This window comes from Notechis scutatus, chromosome Z (genome assembly GCF_049901735.1).
Source record: "Notechis scutatus isolate UNSWTSFEM ecotype Mainland chromosome Z, rNotScu1.2, whole genome shotgun sequence".
Lineage (NCBI taxonomy): Eukaryota > Metazoa > Chordata > Lepidosauria > Squamata > Elapidae > Notechis > Notechis scutatus.
Genome location: NC_142025.1, coordinates 90,320,011 through 90,334,111, shown reverse-complemented (window position 1 = coordinate 90,334,111; position 14,101 = coordinate 90,320,011). Strand labels below are relative to the sequence as shown.

Sequence of the window (14,101 nt, the reverse complement as noted above, 5' to 3'; positions counted from 1 at the left end):
TTACTTTTCCTATTTATAGAATATACATTCATTCTTCGGAGAGAGTGACACGCCAACATAAATGGCTTGCTAGTTAAATACGGGGGGATCATCCCATTTAATTCCTTTCTCCCAATATCGCAGAACAGAGCGACTTATCATTTTAAAAACCAAACTTCATCATTAGATGGCAGCAAAGCAATTTTTGCAACAAGATCAGCTAACAAATTCCGAAGGCGTTGATGCTATTTTTCTTCTAGAAGAGAACCCTTAAAGAGAAATATTTAAAAGAGCCCATAAAGAGGTGGAAGTTCTTATTCAGGTTTCGTTTCATTTTGTTTTGACTTTTTAAAGGTTTTCTTTTCTAGGTGCCAAGATTGTGTTTTGTTTTTTTAACTTAATTATGCCTATGCTTCCTTAATATGAATATACTATGAATATACTATGCTCTTTTACTATTAATCGTGATTAATGGAGTTTTGCATCTTTCTTCAAAGTCTTTAGAAACTGCATCGGAAAACTATTTCCTTCCAAAATCTACCAACTGTAAGAAAGGAAGCTAATTAGCAACTGTGACAGATGACTATATGCTGTGGAGATAATCTCCCTTTCATCACAAAAGATAAAAATATATACTTTTTATTTTCTTCAAAAGGAAATATCTCTGTTTGATAAAAGATTGATATTATCAAGTTACTGACTTTTCCCCCCCTGAAATATTATCTTACAACTCAAAATAAAGTGTCGTCTTCTATTGACTCACAAGGGTGTGTGTATGTGTGTGTGTTGTGTATTTCAATAAACTTGAAATAAGATCAGTCCAACATCCATTTTTATATATATTTTGTCTTATGGCTGGTTAGTTTCCAGATGCCTACACAAGGTTGTCATTAGCAGTCAGCAGAAAACTCCAGCTGAAGCATCCGGGTAAGATGTACCTAATTCATTCTCATCTACCACAGTATCTATTTGTTTTTTTTATTTTTTATTTTTGTCAAGTGCTTACAAGATAATAGGTATAAATAAAAACATAGTTATGAATACATGGATACATATAAGAAAAATAAAAAATAAAAGAAACAATAGGACATCTTTATCTTAGGGCTTCTGATTATAAAAGCCAAGAGATTAATTAAGCCTTGTCACTTCCTTCAAGAATACTGCTAGTCTTGACTTCTGGTTGACATCGCAACGAGATCAAACACAAGGAGCGGGTCTCCGCGCTCCCATGCCGAGTTCTCCCTGTTCACCCTGTAGGGGCAGTGAAGCAAAGAGGGGTGCCCTGTGAGACCAAGGAGAGTTGCAACTCTCCTGCTGCTGGTCCCAGGCTTTTTCCCCCCTCTCAGCCACGAGAAGAGGCAGCCAAAAGATGGCTGCCATGAAGCTGGGACAACCAAGGACTGGTGCTGGAGTGGAATTAGTGAAGTCTCTGGAACTGGATGAGAGGATTCTTTTTTATTTAAAACCTAACCCCAAAAGGATAAAATCCAGGCAAAGAGAGGGTCACAACTATTTGCTAAAGCAGTGACTAAGCACTTTGAGAAAAACTTCAGAACTGAAAGAAAAGAATCAAGGGGAGAAAGGCAAAAAAAAACCCCTAACTTTTAAAGATACAGAAAATTTTAAACTGAGTAGGCATTGTTCTAGAAAGGCATTTTAAAAATATTGGAACTATTTACCTAAAAATTAACTTTGTTTCTATATTTTGACTTATTATTTGATTAAAACTGGTCAACACTGAAATCTAAACAGAGTGATGAAAGGAGAATATAACATTCTCAAATCCTGGAAAATTCTGACAAGGATATGTTTTATGCATCTACAACATGACTACTGGAGATTTAAATATGAGAATAAGAAATATATTTTCATTAAAGAGCCCCTGAATGCTATGATATGAGATTGAACACATAAAGGGTATTTAAGGAGGTTCTGGAAAAGCTGCTGAGATTATCTAAAGGAACAGATTGACTGTGGAATACAAAAAATTGTGAACATTGAATTTTGGGGGGGAGTGACTTTAGGCTTGAATACATGATTTTTGCATTACTTGGATAAGAGCAGGACTTATTAAAACAAGACAAGATGCCATCAGGAGGAAATGAGTGGAATGTGGGAAACGGCATTAATGTTTCAAAGCATCAAGGACATTCTGATAAGAATGATAAGAAACCACAAGGTTTTATTAAGAACTTAATACACGGCATGGATAAAAAACTGGGAAATATTATACAAAGGACAATGAGTGACCAAGATGCCCATGAAAAGGAGCCAACTGAAAGAGCAGATGTAAAAGCAGAGATTAACCAGCAAACAAAACAAGACGAAGAAAACAATAATAAAAATAATAATAATTGATGAAATAAACCAAGGGGAAAACATTTTAAGAAATTTAAAAAGGGAACCAGAGATGCAGGAAGACATTTTTTAAAGGGAGATAGGGGCATGGGTAGCTATTTTGAAAGCTAGATAATGGAAAAGGGCAGAGATGGGAGAAATGTTTAAAATGAATAGTCAAGACGTAGATGCAGATCCCTATAAAGGATAAAGATAAAGATGGATAAAGATCCAAGAAAGGAATATTGGAGGCAAGTTTAAAAACGAATAATTAAAGCTTTAAAGCGGACAAGAGATGACAGATAGAAAAGATTTGTTTTTAAATATAATGGTGGCATGATTAAAAGTTAGAATAGGGATAGAAATAAGAGAGGGGGAATATTAGTATACACATTTTTATACAATAAAAATAATAAGGAAGATTAGAAATTGAATGATAGTATTATTATGTATGTTTAAACAATATTGTGATTGGCATTGGAATAATGTATTGAAACATTGAATAATTAAATAATTAAATCTATAATTTAATACAAATACGTGTATCAACACTAGAACTACATAAGCTTGAGGAATGTAACAAATATGATTAATAGCACTATTTTATTTATACTAAAATGTATGATACTCAGGTGCCACATTGTTCACACATTGATATGGATATATTGTAAAACAAAATAAAAAAACTTGAAACAAAAAAAAATATTGCTAATCTTGCACAATCTTGCAGCTTTCAATTACCGTATATATTCGAGTATAAGTAGAGTTTTTCAGCATTTTTTGTGCTGAAAAAAAACCTCGGCTTATACTCGAGTGAGATTCCCTCTGAAAAAAAATGGTGTGGAGCTCCGGAGCTGGGCAGCCGCTTCCCTGCTTCCGTGTTTCCTTTGCAACTTGTAAGCATGGGGGTAATCGTAAGCAAAAAGTTCTTGCATGAGGATATATTGTTTTTTATTTTTAACTGTTTTTAGGGGGGAAAGACCCACTGTCATGTGAGAATGCTCAGACACGAAATCTATCCGCCCAAAATAAGTGTGTGTGTGTGTGTGGGGGGATTTTAACAGAGGGAAGACGTAGGGAGAAGGCAAAAGCAACGGAAGATCCTTCAGGGGAAACTGAGGGGGAGACTCACCCTTGGTCCAGATGAGCCCCCTTCCCCGCCCTAAGGAAGCAGAGGCAGCCTCTCTCTCTCTCTGTCTCTCTCTCTCTCTCTCTCTCTCTGGAATACAGTCAAGCCCTTTCCAGCACGCGCGATCCACCCCCGCCGCTTTGCACCTTGCAAATGCAAAAACTTCTTTTTCTTCATCTTCTTGTTCCCTATTTACTGGTCTCTTTCAAAGAGGAAATTGTGAACATCAAACTTATTCTCAACTGTCCTGGTGAAAGTTTTTATTGGTATCTATTTTTATTTTTGAAATTTACCAGTACCTGCTGCATTTCCCACCCTAGGCTTATACTTGAGTCAATAAGTTTTCCCAGTTTTTTGTGGTAAAATTAGGTGCCTCGGCTTATATTCGGGTCAACTTATACTCGAGTATATACGGTACTTTTTTTGTTTGTTCTCCAAGCAAATGTTTCATTACATAGTGCACTGAAGATGTTACCTAATCAGATAATGAAAACAAGTTTAGAGAGCACCAAGAACTCCACAGTTCAACCTAGTTCCACATATATTCTCTTTTATTGGCACAACAGAACAGTATGTTTTTATTTCAGATTCTAGCCCAAAGATTTAAAATCATCTTGATGCTTATATAGCTTGCATCATTCTCTTAACATGTCCTCAGCATACAGACAACATGCCAGGGAAATCACCCCTATTTAGTATTTTCACTATACCTTGAGAAAGATGGAAATTACAAATGAAAGTGAATATAATGTTGTAGAAACTAATCTGGGTTGGTGACCAGTGGTTTTATCTTCCGAGCTTTTGAACTTGTGCTGGAGTCCATCTTCAGGGAACTTCTCTCTCCTAGCTCAGAAGAAAAAACCTTTGGTCCTGGTGACCGATCCAGATTAGATCCTGCAAGATAGCAATTACAAGTAGGACTCTCACTATTGCCAATGTTTAATTGATCACTGCCAAATTTACTGATGACCATCCCAATCCATCTCACCTTATCTCCGGGAAGTCTGATCTATAGCTCACCAATAATGGTCACTACAATTAGTATCAGATTCTTAACTGAATAGAAAAATATGCCCAGTGATATTAATCTCTCTACGAAACGATCCTCAACATTTACATTCTTAAGATTATAATCAAAGCCCAGTGCATTAAATCAGGATCAATATTAACATATGTGAATACCCACCCATTATTTAAATGGACAAAATACAGTAGTTAGCTAATTGGTGAGAATCCTTCATGCCAGAGATTCAATAATAATATGCACACATTCTCATTGTGTAAATGGATGAAAGAAAATAATTTCCAGCCTGAATCAATCGGACATGTATGCCTCAAGAGTCTCTTAACAGGACTCATGTTTGTATTACAGTCAAAATTTCTCTTCATATTTTTCTGCTTTTTCCCCTGGAAGGAGTTCTGCTTTACATTGAAAGGTATAAGAATTATGGCTATCAACATAGCTAAAATGCTTGCTCTTTGCAGTTTAATCACCATTTTAGTGGCAATACTAGTATTTCATTACAGGAGGATAGAATCATAATAAATTACTAATTGCTATTTTGCCATCATCTTATTGGAGATAACCCTTTAATGGGAGAAGTAAATATTCATGCAAAGCAGAAGGTAGTTTCAATTGAGAGATGCCTTTATGGCAACGGATCCCTAACTGCCTTCGAATAGCACAACGAGCTAAATGTTGCAGTGGGCGCGGTTGATTCACTAGGAAAAGAGCTGAATCATAGAACACTTGATACTCCTGTAAAGACATAAAAGAAAAATTAAATTTTGTCCATACATGGCACATCAATAGGAAAACATCAAGAGGCAGACATGTTATACATAAATTATTATAAAATTCCCTGTAAAGAAAAATATATATTCTGCAACAGATTACACACCCCATGGAGCAATCTTTAAAGTTCTCTTGTTCAAGTATTTTAGGAACACACATTATATATGTTCCTATATGTACAATAGTACTGTATTATATAGATTTCCAGATTCTAAACCACTTTCTCCATGTGCTAAGCTGTATCTGTTGTCTGTACCAGGACAGTCAAGAGTTAAATATCTATCTAAAAAGCTGTGCATTTTCACCCACTATTATTTTTCTAACATTTATTGTTCAGTCTTGCTATAACTTCCAGATTTGGTCTATTTTATTGGTAAAACAGTTTATAATATCTGTTACTGTTCTTATATCACAGTTCAGCCACCCAACTAAGCTTAGGTCCTTTTAGATATTCTACTTTATATTTCAAGAGTATATATAATTTGTGAAATTAAATCCCCACACATAGAACTAGTTGCCAAAGACCTTACTTAGAACCCATGTTATGGGAAAGGATCAAATGATGGAGTATGACTTTATATTTTTTTAAAAAGCAGTAACATTCAATTTTAAAAATAAATGCCAAATCCATGGTTGGACAATACTTTTGTTAGGATCAATTAGAGCAGGGGTGTAAAACTCAATTTCATTGAGGGCCACATCAGAGTTGTGTTTGACCTCGGAGGGGCTGGGGGTCGTAGCCAGTTTGACATCACTTGTGCCTGTGGTGGCCCACGCAGGGCTGAGGGATCTATTGTCTCCAGGGGAGGAAGGCAAGACCAGGGAGAGCGCCAAATGATGGCCTCCTGCAGCCCTCTGCCAGAAAAAATGGAGCTCGCAGTTCTCCCCAAGCTCTGTTTTCACTGACAGAGGCACAATGGGCTGGTACTTCGCTGTTTATAGGACAGCCCAGGAGGCCCGATCTAATCACCCCAAGGGCTGTATCCAGCCTCCGGACCTTGAGTTTGACAACCCTGAATTACAGTAATACAAAAGAGTGTAATAACTGTTGAATTTTCCAGAATTCTGTTTATTTTAAATTGAGAATCCCTGTACTCAGAGGGAAAAGTTCTAGACTTACCAATGCTTTTTTTACTGCATAGAAATCTCTCTCCCACCCTGCAATATTTATCCAGACATAACCAGAACATACCATCATGTGATTCTTCTACATGATCAACCTATGTTCAGTGATACACCATATAATAATATAATTTGATCATTATAGGGAGAATTAATCTATGAGAGCATATATTGCCTCTCAAACAATGTGATGGGAGCCCAAATTAAACAAGTAGTTTTGGAGTTATCACAGGAACAGGGAGGTTGTAGAGAGCGTAGAGAATGGCCTTGAGAGATAGGAGGAAGAGCCCTTACTTAACGAGTAGTCATGAATTCTAATTCATGATTTGAACTCAATTACTGAGTGAGTGGTCAGATGGTAGCAAAAATGGAAGCAGGGTATGGTTGCTTACTTCAAAAGCTTTCTGGAAAGCAATCCTAGTACATACAATCCAATTGTAAAAACTAATTCTTGTAAAGATCTGATTACTTGAATCTAAGCTATGACTAAAAGTCATACTGATATATGACTGTTTACTTCTCTTTTAGAAAAAAGTAATGGTACCTAAAAAACTGTCAATTTTCTCAGCTACCATTTCCCCATCTTTCTCCATTTGCTGTAGTACAAGTCCTGATCTCACTCAGCAAGAAAAAGCCAAAGCATAACATAATGATAGAAAAGTATGACATATAAGTAATGGTGAACAATAAAAGTACTGTTTCTTACATGCCACATTTCAGTGGGTACAGATCCTACCCAGGAATCACAGGACACTACTCGGTCATAAGAATTCAGAATTATTTCCATAGATCGAGGTGATGAGGCACAAAACTTTAGCATCTAAGTGCAGAAGCATTAACAGAAAGAACAAAAGAAGAAAATAAAAAGCATGAATATCTTGGAAGGGAAAAGGAATGTTTTCAACCAAAAGCCCTATATTCTCACAGCACCTATAGGAAGTACAATCTGAGAGGAACATTAAAAACAGCATTGTGTCAGTTTTCATCCAGGAGATGGTTCCTATTTTTAAAGCTGGTGTGGACTTTGAAGAGAGAGAAAATGGCTACATGATTGGCTCTACCATTTACATAGAGTAAAACAAGTGCCTCTCATTGTAAAAGCTTTAGGTAGTGCTACTCATTCCTCTTAGATGTCTAATAGGAGACAGCTTGTTTGGCATCCTCTACTTTCTGTATTGAAATTGAAACACAAAATCTCTTGTCCTTACCCAGAAAGGAAACTGTCCTAAGTTGGCCATACATTTTAAAAACTTACAAACATTATTCTGTACATATATTATTGTCATATTATTTTATGCAATCCAAAAATCAGTCAACAATTTCAAGAAACTGTCAAGGAATCACTAGAATTGCAGGCTTACCTTAGGATTCTTACCTTAGGATTAATAAAGGCAGCACCATGGTTGAGCAACGTGGCTATAACTTTTTCAGGCTCTTCCTCCAAGTAATCTTCCACTGCTTGCAAAGCACAGTCCATAGGAGTATTATCAGCACAATTACTAATATTCACTTCTGCCCCATGCTGTAGCAGGAGCTCCACAATACCAATGTGACAGTTGCTGCAGGCATTGTGCAGTGGAGTATGGTTCTTTCGGCCAGCAATCTGGACATTGGCCCCACTATCCAGAAGTTGCTTTACCACTTGATAGTAGCGGCCAGCTTCCTCAGGTTTATCTGCACTGGCACAAGCAGTGTTAAGAGCAGTCTCCCCTTCCTGATTTCTATGAGCAATATTTGCTCCATAGGAAAGATAGAGTTTGACATGGTCCTCTAAACCATGCCTGCTAGCCACATGCAATGGGGAAGCATGGCCATCTCTTGATTTCTGGTTCACTAGAGCTCCATATTCCAGTAATAGCTGAGCACATCTGAAAGGCACAGAGTTGCATTAAGGAATTTTGCAATTGCCCTACAATCAACTACTATTTAATTTTACGTTCTGTTGGCTTTAAAATATATTTTAAAATATTGCAGAAATAGATTTGGGTGCACATAGCTAAATGCTGTTAAGCACTCTTGCACTCCTTGTAATTATATCAAGTATGGCTTCATTCCTCTATATCCAGTTACTCTCTTTGCAGATCCTATTAAATGCAGATTTCAATTATTTCTTTTATTATGAGGTAAACCATGTAAACAAGTCAAACTTTATTAAAATTTAATTCTGAATTAAGCATTACAAAATGCACTTCATTGCAGTTTAAAAAGAATGTTATTCATGGGCCCCAGGGAGGGCTGAAGGCAGAAGCTATTTAAGAGAAAATGTAAAACAAGCACTTCTGTAATAACTCATATCTACATACTGCTAAAACTCTCATATCTGCCTGATTATTTGTATCCTTCAATTGGGTGAAATGCTGTGTCATATGGCAACAGTTTCTAAATCAACATACCTAAAATGGACTAATTTACAGAATGTGTCAAAATCTAGGACCCATAATTCCTATGGGATTTAAATTTGGGAAAGTTGTAGCTGCTTCAGTGCTATTGTACTGCCGCAATCAGCCGCAGTGATGTGATTGTCATTTCCAATGCTCCCTGCCAGGTTCCTACAAGAAAAGCCAATGGGGAAGTCAGCAGGAATTTCTTCCTGCTCCTGAGCTTCTTAGAGAGGATGTCAGGATGAAAACAGCTCTGTGGACAAGCAGAGCCAACATTTACTATATCAATTGATTCCTATACCAATTGGTTCCAATGATCCTTTCTGTATCAAAGACAGAGATGCAAATTGCCTAATTTCTCCTTATGGTGGTTGTTCTTCCTCACGATGAGAACCTCAAGACAGTGATCCTAAATATAAGAATACTAATATTTATTTTTCTAATGTGTAGAAACTTAAAATAAACACCAAAAAGCAACACAAGAGGGCCGCTGTAAGTTTTAAGGGCACAGAAAATAACGGGGCTTACTTGAATATTAGGAATTTTATTTTAAGAATAAATGTGTCCTTGTGGGAAAGGTTTTTTTTTAAAGATTGGAGAAATGACAAACAACTCATAAGGGCAATTAGAGATATATTTAAGAAATTATGCAGGGACCTATCTCATGATTTTGATTCAATCATATCAGCTATGTCTAGTCTTCTTAAGAAAAGTTTGTTCCCAAAGATGTTACAGTATAATATACGCAGTAAAATTTACTTGAAAAAAAATATGAACAAGACTGTGAATAAGAATTTATTACTAGATATAGAGAAAAATGAGTAAGGTTTTAAAAATAAGAAATAAATAAAAATAATAATCCTACATAACATTTGGAATATTTTTGTTTTGGGGAAATTTTCAAAGTGCTAAAGAAACTTGTAATAAAGATCAACAAACATCTGAATAAATTACTAAGAGATACTGCCCTATATAGAAGGAAAAAAAGGACTACATTCAGTGTATTTCAACCAGGGATCAAATGGGATTTGTTGTGGTATCTATTGATACCTTAATTGGAAAAAAATGGTATACTGGATATGCTTATATTTAATGAGATATAAAATCCTTTCCCCCTATAGTTCATGGAATACTAACTTTATAGTACTAAAATTGGGTTTGCATTTTCTTTGTTAATTTAAAATAAGGAAGCTTGGAGAAGAGCAGCATGGTGGCCTAGTAGTGAAGAGACTCATCTCCCATTCAGAAGATTGAGTTCAATCCTAAGTAGCAGCAGAAGTTTCTCTCTCAGAGCACAAAAAGAAAATATCTGCTGCAAACTCCACATAGGCATCAGGAAAGGCTTTTGGCCAACAAATCCTTAGCTCCATCCAGTCATCCAACTCTATCCCAAATTAAGGTCATAAAGTCATAAAAAGAAGAAAAAGTTTGGAGAACTTTTTAAAGAAGTAATTATTTCTCATTACATTAAATTGTAATCTTTTGTTTATAATAGGATACTGGGAAACAACAATTTAAGAAGTATGGACACACTTATACAGGCAGAAAATTACCTAAAGTTGAAAGAGAAGATGTGGAATGCATATGTGAACAGGATTGGTTGTTATTTGGAATGTTGTGTTTGGAGCTTGTCTTCTGTGAAGGGGAAATTATTCCTCTCATGTTAAACTTGGATTTTCTTTTGTTTAGAGCAGGATGTTGGGACCATTTTATGCCTTTTTAAGTAGGATTTTGGTATAATTAAGAGCTGAGATGTAGAATGTTGAGTTGTATATAGGACAATTAATGTAAAAAAATTAAATACTCTGGATGTTTTGCTGATAATTGAATTGAAGAAGACATTAATTATTTGATTTGCCAATTGTTAAAGAGATGGATTATGGGATGAAGAGTTTATATTTGTTAGATAAGAAGTGAAGAGATAATGGAATTGTTTATACTTGTAATGATGGTGGGAAGTCCCCGTCTTGTGGTAAGATGGCTTCTTTTTATCCCTTTTCTTGCATTTTTCCTCTTGTTTTTCTATTCTAGTTATTCAAAACTTTTAATATTGTTTTTTTAAAAAGGAAGTTGCTCCACTCCCATTGCTTTTCTACCCACCTACAGTTATTCTATTTCTCAATTTAGATAAGGAAGTATCTATGAAACAATGGGTCATGGATTATGTAGTTCAGATAATAAAATATAAAAGGTTTCTATATACCCTTCTGTCAACATTGAAGATACAGAAGATTTCCATAGAAATACTCTGCCTTCAAAAAGTAATTAATGTGCAGCTTCTTTTCCCCCCAGGAGAGTATCTTAACATTAAAGAATAATTCTTTTACTTGAAGAACCTTGTTTGCTATTTTACAAAATATGCCACTACTTTCCTATTAACCTGTCTTTAATCTTCCTTCAAGCCATCACACCCACAATTCTTTCAACTTCCCAGACATACGGCAAAGTTTCCTGAGTGGTGCACAAATGCAATGGGACCAGCCCCTCTTCTGAAAGAATATTAGCATTAGCACCATAACGTAGGAGCAGACGGGTGCATTCTTCATGATGGTTGGCACAGCTATCATGCAAAGCAGCTTTCCCACCAATAACTGCATTGACATCTGCCCCTTTCAAGAGCAGATGTTTCACACAGTCTTGATAGCCCCTGGCAGCTGTTATTCGCAATGGAGATGTGTGTTTCTTTTGAGCAGTCAACACCCACAACCCTGTAAAACCAACAAAGACAAAGATAATTGATTGGACAAAAGCTTCCTGTATCAAAACATGGTAAAAAATACTGTCAGTTATCCAATTATGTTGGTTGGCATTAAACTGAAGACACTTTTTCCCTGTATCACATTCATTACAGCTAATTCTGTTGATGGTCATCAGCTGAAGACTATTTTACGTATAAGTTGTTTATTCAGAATTCATTTATTTTAGAACATACACGAGAACTTTCACAAAGATATAATATAAATTAAGGGATAATAAAGCTACTAGTTATGATAATAAAATTAAATATTAACAATCCTCACACTATAAAATGGCTCCACTAGAAGCTTATACAATACAAATAACTCAAACATGCTAACTTGTGGATTTCCAAGAAATGATAGTGCCTTAAATACTAAAAATATAAAATCTGGTCTAGGTGGAAGTTTGGCCTGACTCAATTTCCTTACACAGTCTGATGAAATACTATGCTGTTTTAGGATTAACTTGAGCACTAGAATGAAAATACAGAGGAAGAATAAAAGATGTAAAACATAAAAACAATTAACTCTAGCCTTCTATAGTCTTCTGCTTTAATGGTACATTTCCTTACACTGTTTTTTTTTAAAGAGGATGATATTTGGCTGTGTGAGAAGAAGAAAAAGAAATATGTTATATTTTAAATGTTTTGCTTTTCACCCAATTCCTGAGGATTATAGTTTGGTGACAGTCATTAGTGAAATAGCTTCAAATATATACTAAAATGATACAGGGTTAGAGATAAACGTAGGTCTTGCCTCAGAAATAGAAACTAAAGACTCTAAAGCCAAATAGAGATTGAAAACTATTGTTATAAAATAACATGTTAGAGAAATCTAAATCTCAAGAAGAATTATAACTAACAGCAACATATTAAATTTATATGCTGCCCACCTCCCAGTGACTCTGGGTGGTCAATTCTAGGAAATCTTAACTGTTACTATTAATTCAGTCTTAGAATACCTACGGTATGTTGCAATGATGTTTATAAACAATATCACTTTACATACAATTCTAATTTCATCGGTTTTACTTTCTTATCAAATTTTCAGATAAGAATGAAAATAGATGCTTTAAATATATTTAATTATTCTTCTCTATTTTTATTGCAAAGTTTAAAAGATGTTTACAATTCAAGCAAAGATTGTACTACTAATTGAAAACATAACAATATTGTACAGGTATTCCTTCCTTCCGATTACAATAGTGAAAAAAAATTTTTTTTTAAATAATGACCAAAAACATGGGAAACTTAAACATGGAAATAAACTGAACACAGGCAGGGTAGTAGTATGGTAAAAGGCTATCTGGGAAATAAACTTGTCTGGGCCCCAATTTACCCAAAGCTGCCTTTTCCCCCCCAGCTAAAATAATTAACACATATTCCTTTCATTTCATTTCTTATGTAATTAAATCATATATTACAAGCCTTTGTTCCACAATACAAAGAGATAATGTTTGTCTAAAATCTGAAGAAAAATGACCAACATTACTTGTTTTCTTTCTGCAAAAGATTACCCATCTTACCCTGATCAGCTGACCATTCTAGCTCTTCCACCTGGGTCTCCACAATCAAGTTGGAAGTGATTTTATCTTTAAAAATGCTTTGGATCCTTGGCAAGTCTCCTGTGTAAAGGGCATTGTGAAGAGCAGGATCCCGACAGTATTCAAGATGTCTGGTGGGCTTGGGGAGAGAAAGGAGGCTCCTGGCAGTTGGATGATACCTCTGGCTGGCCCACTGGCGAGATGCAGCCCTCTGCCGTTCTTCCCACTCCAGCTTTTCTCGTTGCAAGCGTAAGGAGCGCAGAGTGGAAGAGGTGAATACAAAAGTTTCCTTTGACATTCTTCTAAGCAAGAAAGGAATTCAGCGTTTTCTACACAGTAACCCAATGCATCAACCCCAAATCATTTATGAAAACAACTGATACTTCCAATTTTCAAAAGCTACTATTATGACAAGGTCTCACTGACAAGAACATCTGCGTACTTATTACCCAGGGTTATAAATAGAATTGAGTAATCATCATAGAAGCAGTGTCATCTTTCTTTTTAGAACTGAGCAAAAAAAGGAAGGCAAGTTCTCAAATTCAATTAGAAAATCAGTAATAAATCAACATATGCCACCTAATAACAAAACTATAATGCAAATATAATAGATGATAAAAACAAGACAGATAATATTTGAACCTAAACAAAATTACTTACCGATTTAATCCCAGCCATATATATATGAAAATAACTTGAGATGGCAAAGGAACTTGACATTTAAATACTGTTTCAAAGTATCAGCCAAATTGAAAATAAATTAATTATTGTTGATAGTCTATATAATAAGAATACAAGAATACAAAAGTTTGCAACACAGGTGGGAATTCAGCTGGTTCTCACTGGTTCACCTGAACTGTTAGTTAATTGCTTATGCAGTTCGGAGAACCGGCTAAAAATAAAGTGCAAGAGAGATTTTTTTTCTCCCTTCTCTCTCTTTTTAGTTAATAGCTCCAAGCAGACAGCCAAGAATCACTTAACAGTTGCAGCTGGAATGCAGCTGATACACATTGAATAAAGTCAATAAACAACAGAAACTGACAGGATTAGGGCAGGGAAACCTATCAATCACCCATC

At 35.5% G+C, this 14,101-nt stretch overlaps 1 protein-coding gene and 1 long non-coding RNA gene across 2 annotated transcripts; one reads left to right on the top strand and one right to left on the bottom strand.

Annotated features, from left to right (window-relative positions):
• The first annotated feature begins 192 nt into the window (after positions 1 to 192).
• Positions 193 to 1,131, top strand: LOC148128987 (uncharacterized). Its single transcript, XR_015746040.1, has 3 exons — positions 193 to 301; positions 843 to 906; positions 1,082 to 1,131. It is a non-coding gene; the product is annotated as an uncharacterized LOC148128987 (long non-coding RNA).
• A 2,847-nt stretch (positions 1,132 to 3,978) lies between these two features.
• ASB16 (ankyrin repeat and SOCS box containing 16) lies at positions 3,979 to 13,471 on the bottom strand. Its single transcript, XM_026679790.2, has 5 exons — positions 13,007 to 13,471; positions 11,184 to 11,451; positions 7,738 to 8,230; positions 7,069 to 7,182; positions 3,979 to 5,204 (listed from the first exon to the last, which is right to left on the bottom strand). The coding sequence occupies exons 1-5, from the start codon at positions 13,320 to 13,322 to the stop codon at positions 5,019 to 5,021; spliced, it is 1,377 nt and encodes a 458-aa protein (XP_026535575.1). The 5' UTR covers positions 13,323 to 13,471; the 3' UTR covers positions 3,979 to 5,018.
• Positions 13,472 to 14,101: the final 630 nt, after the last annotated feature.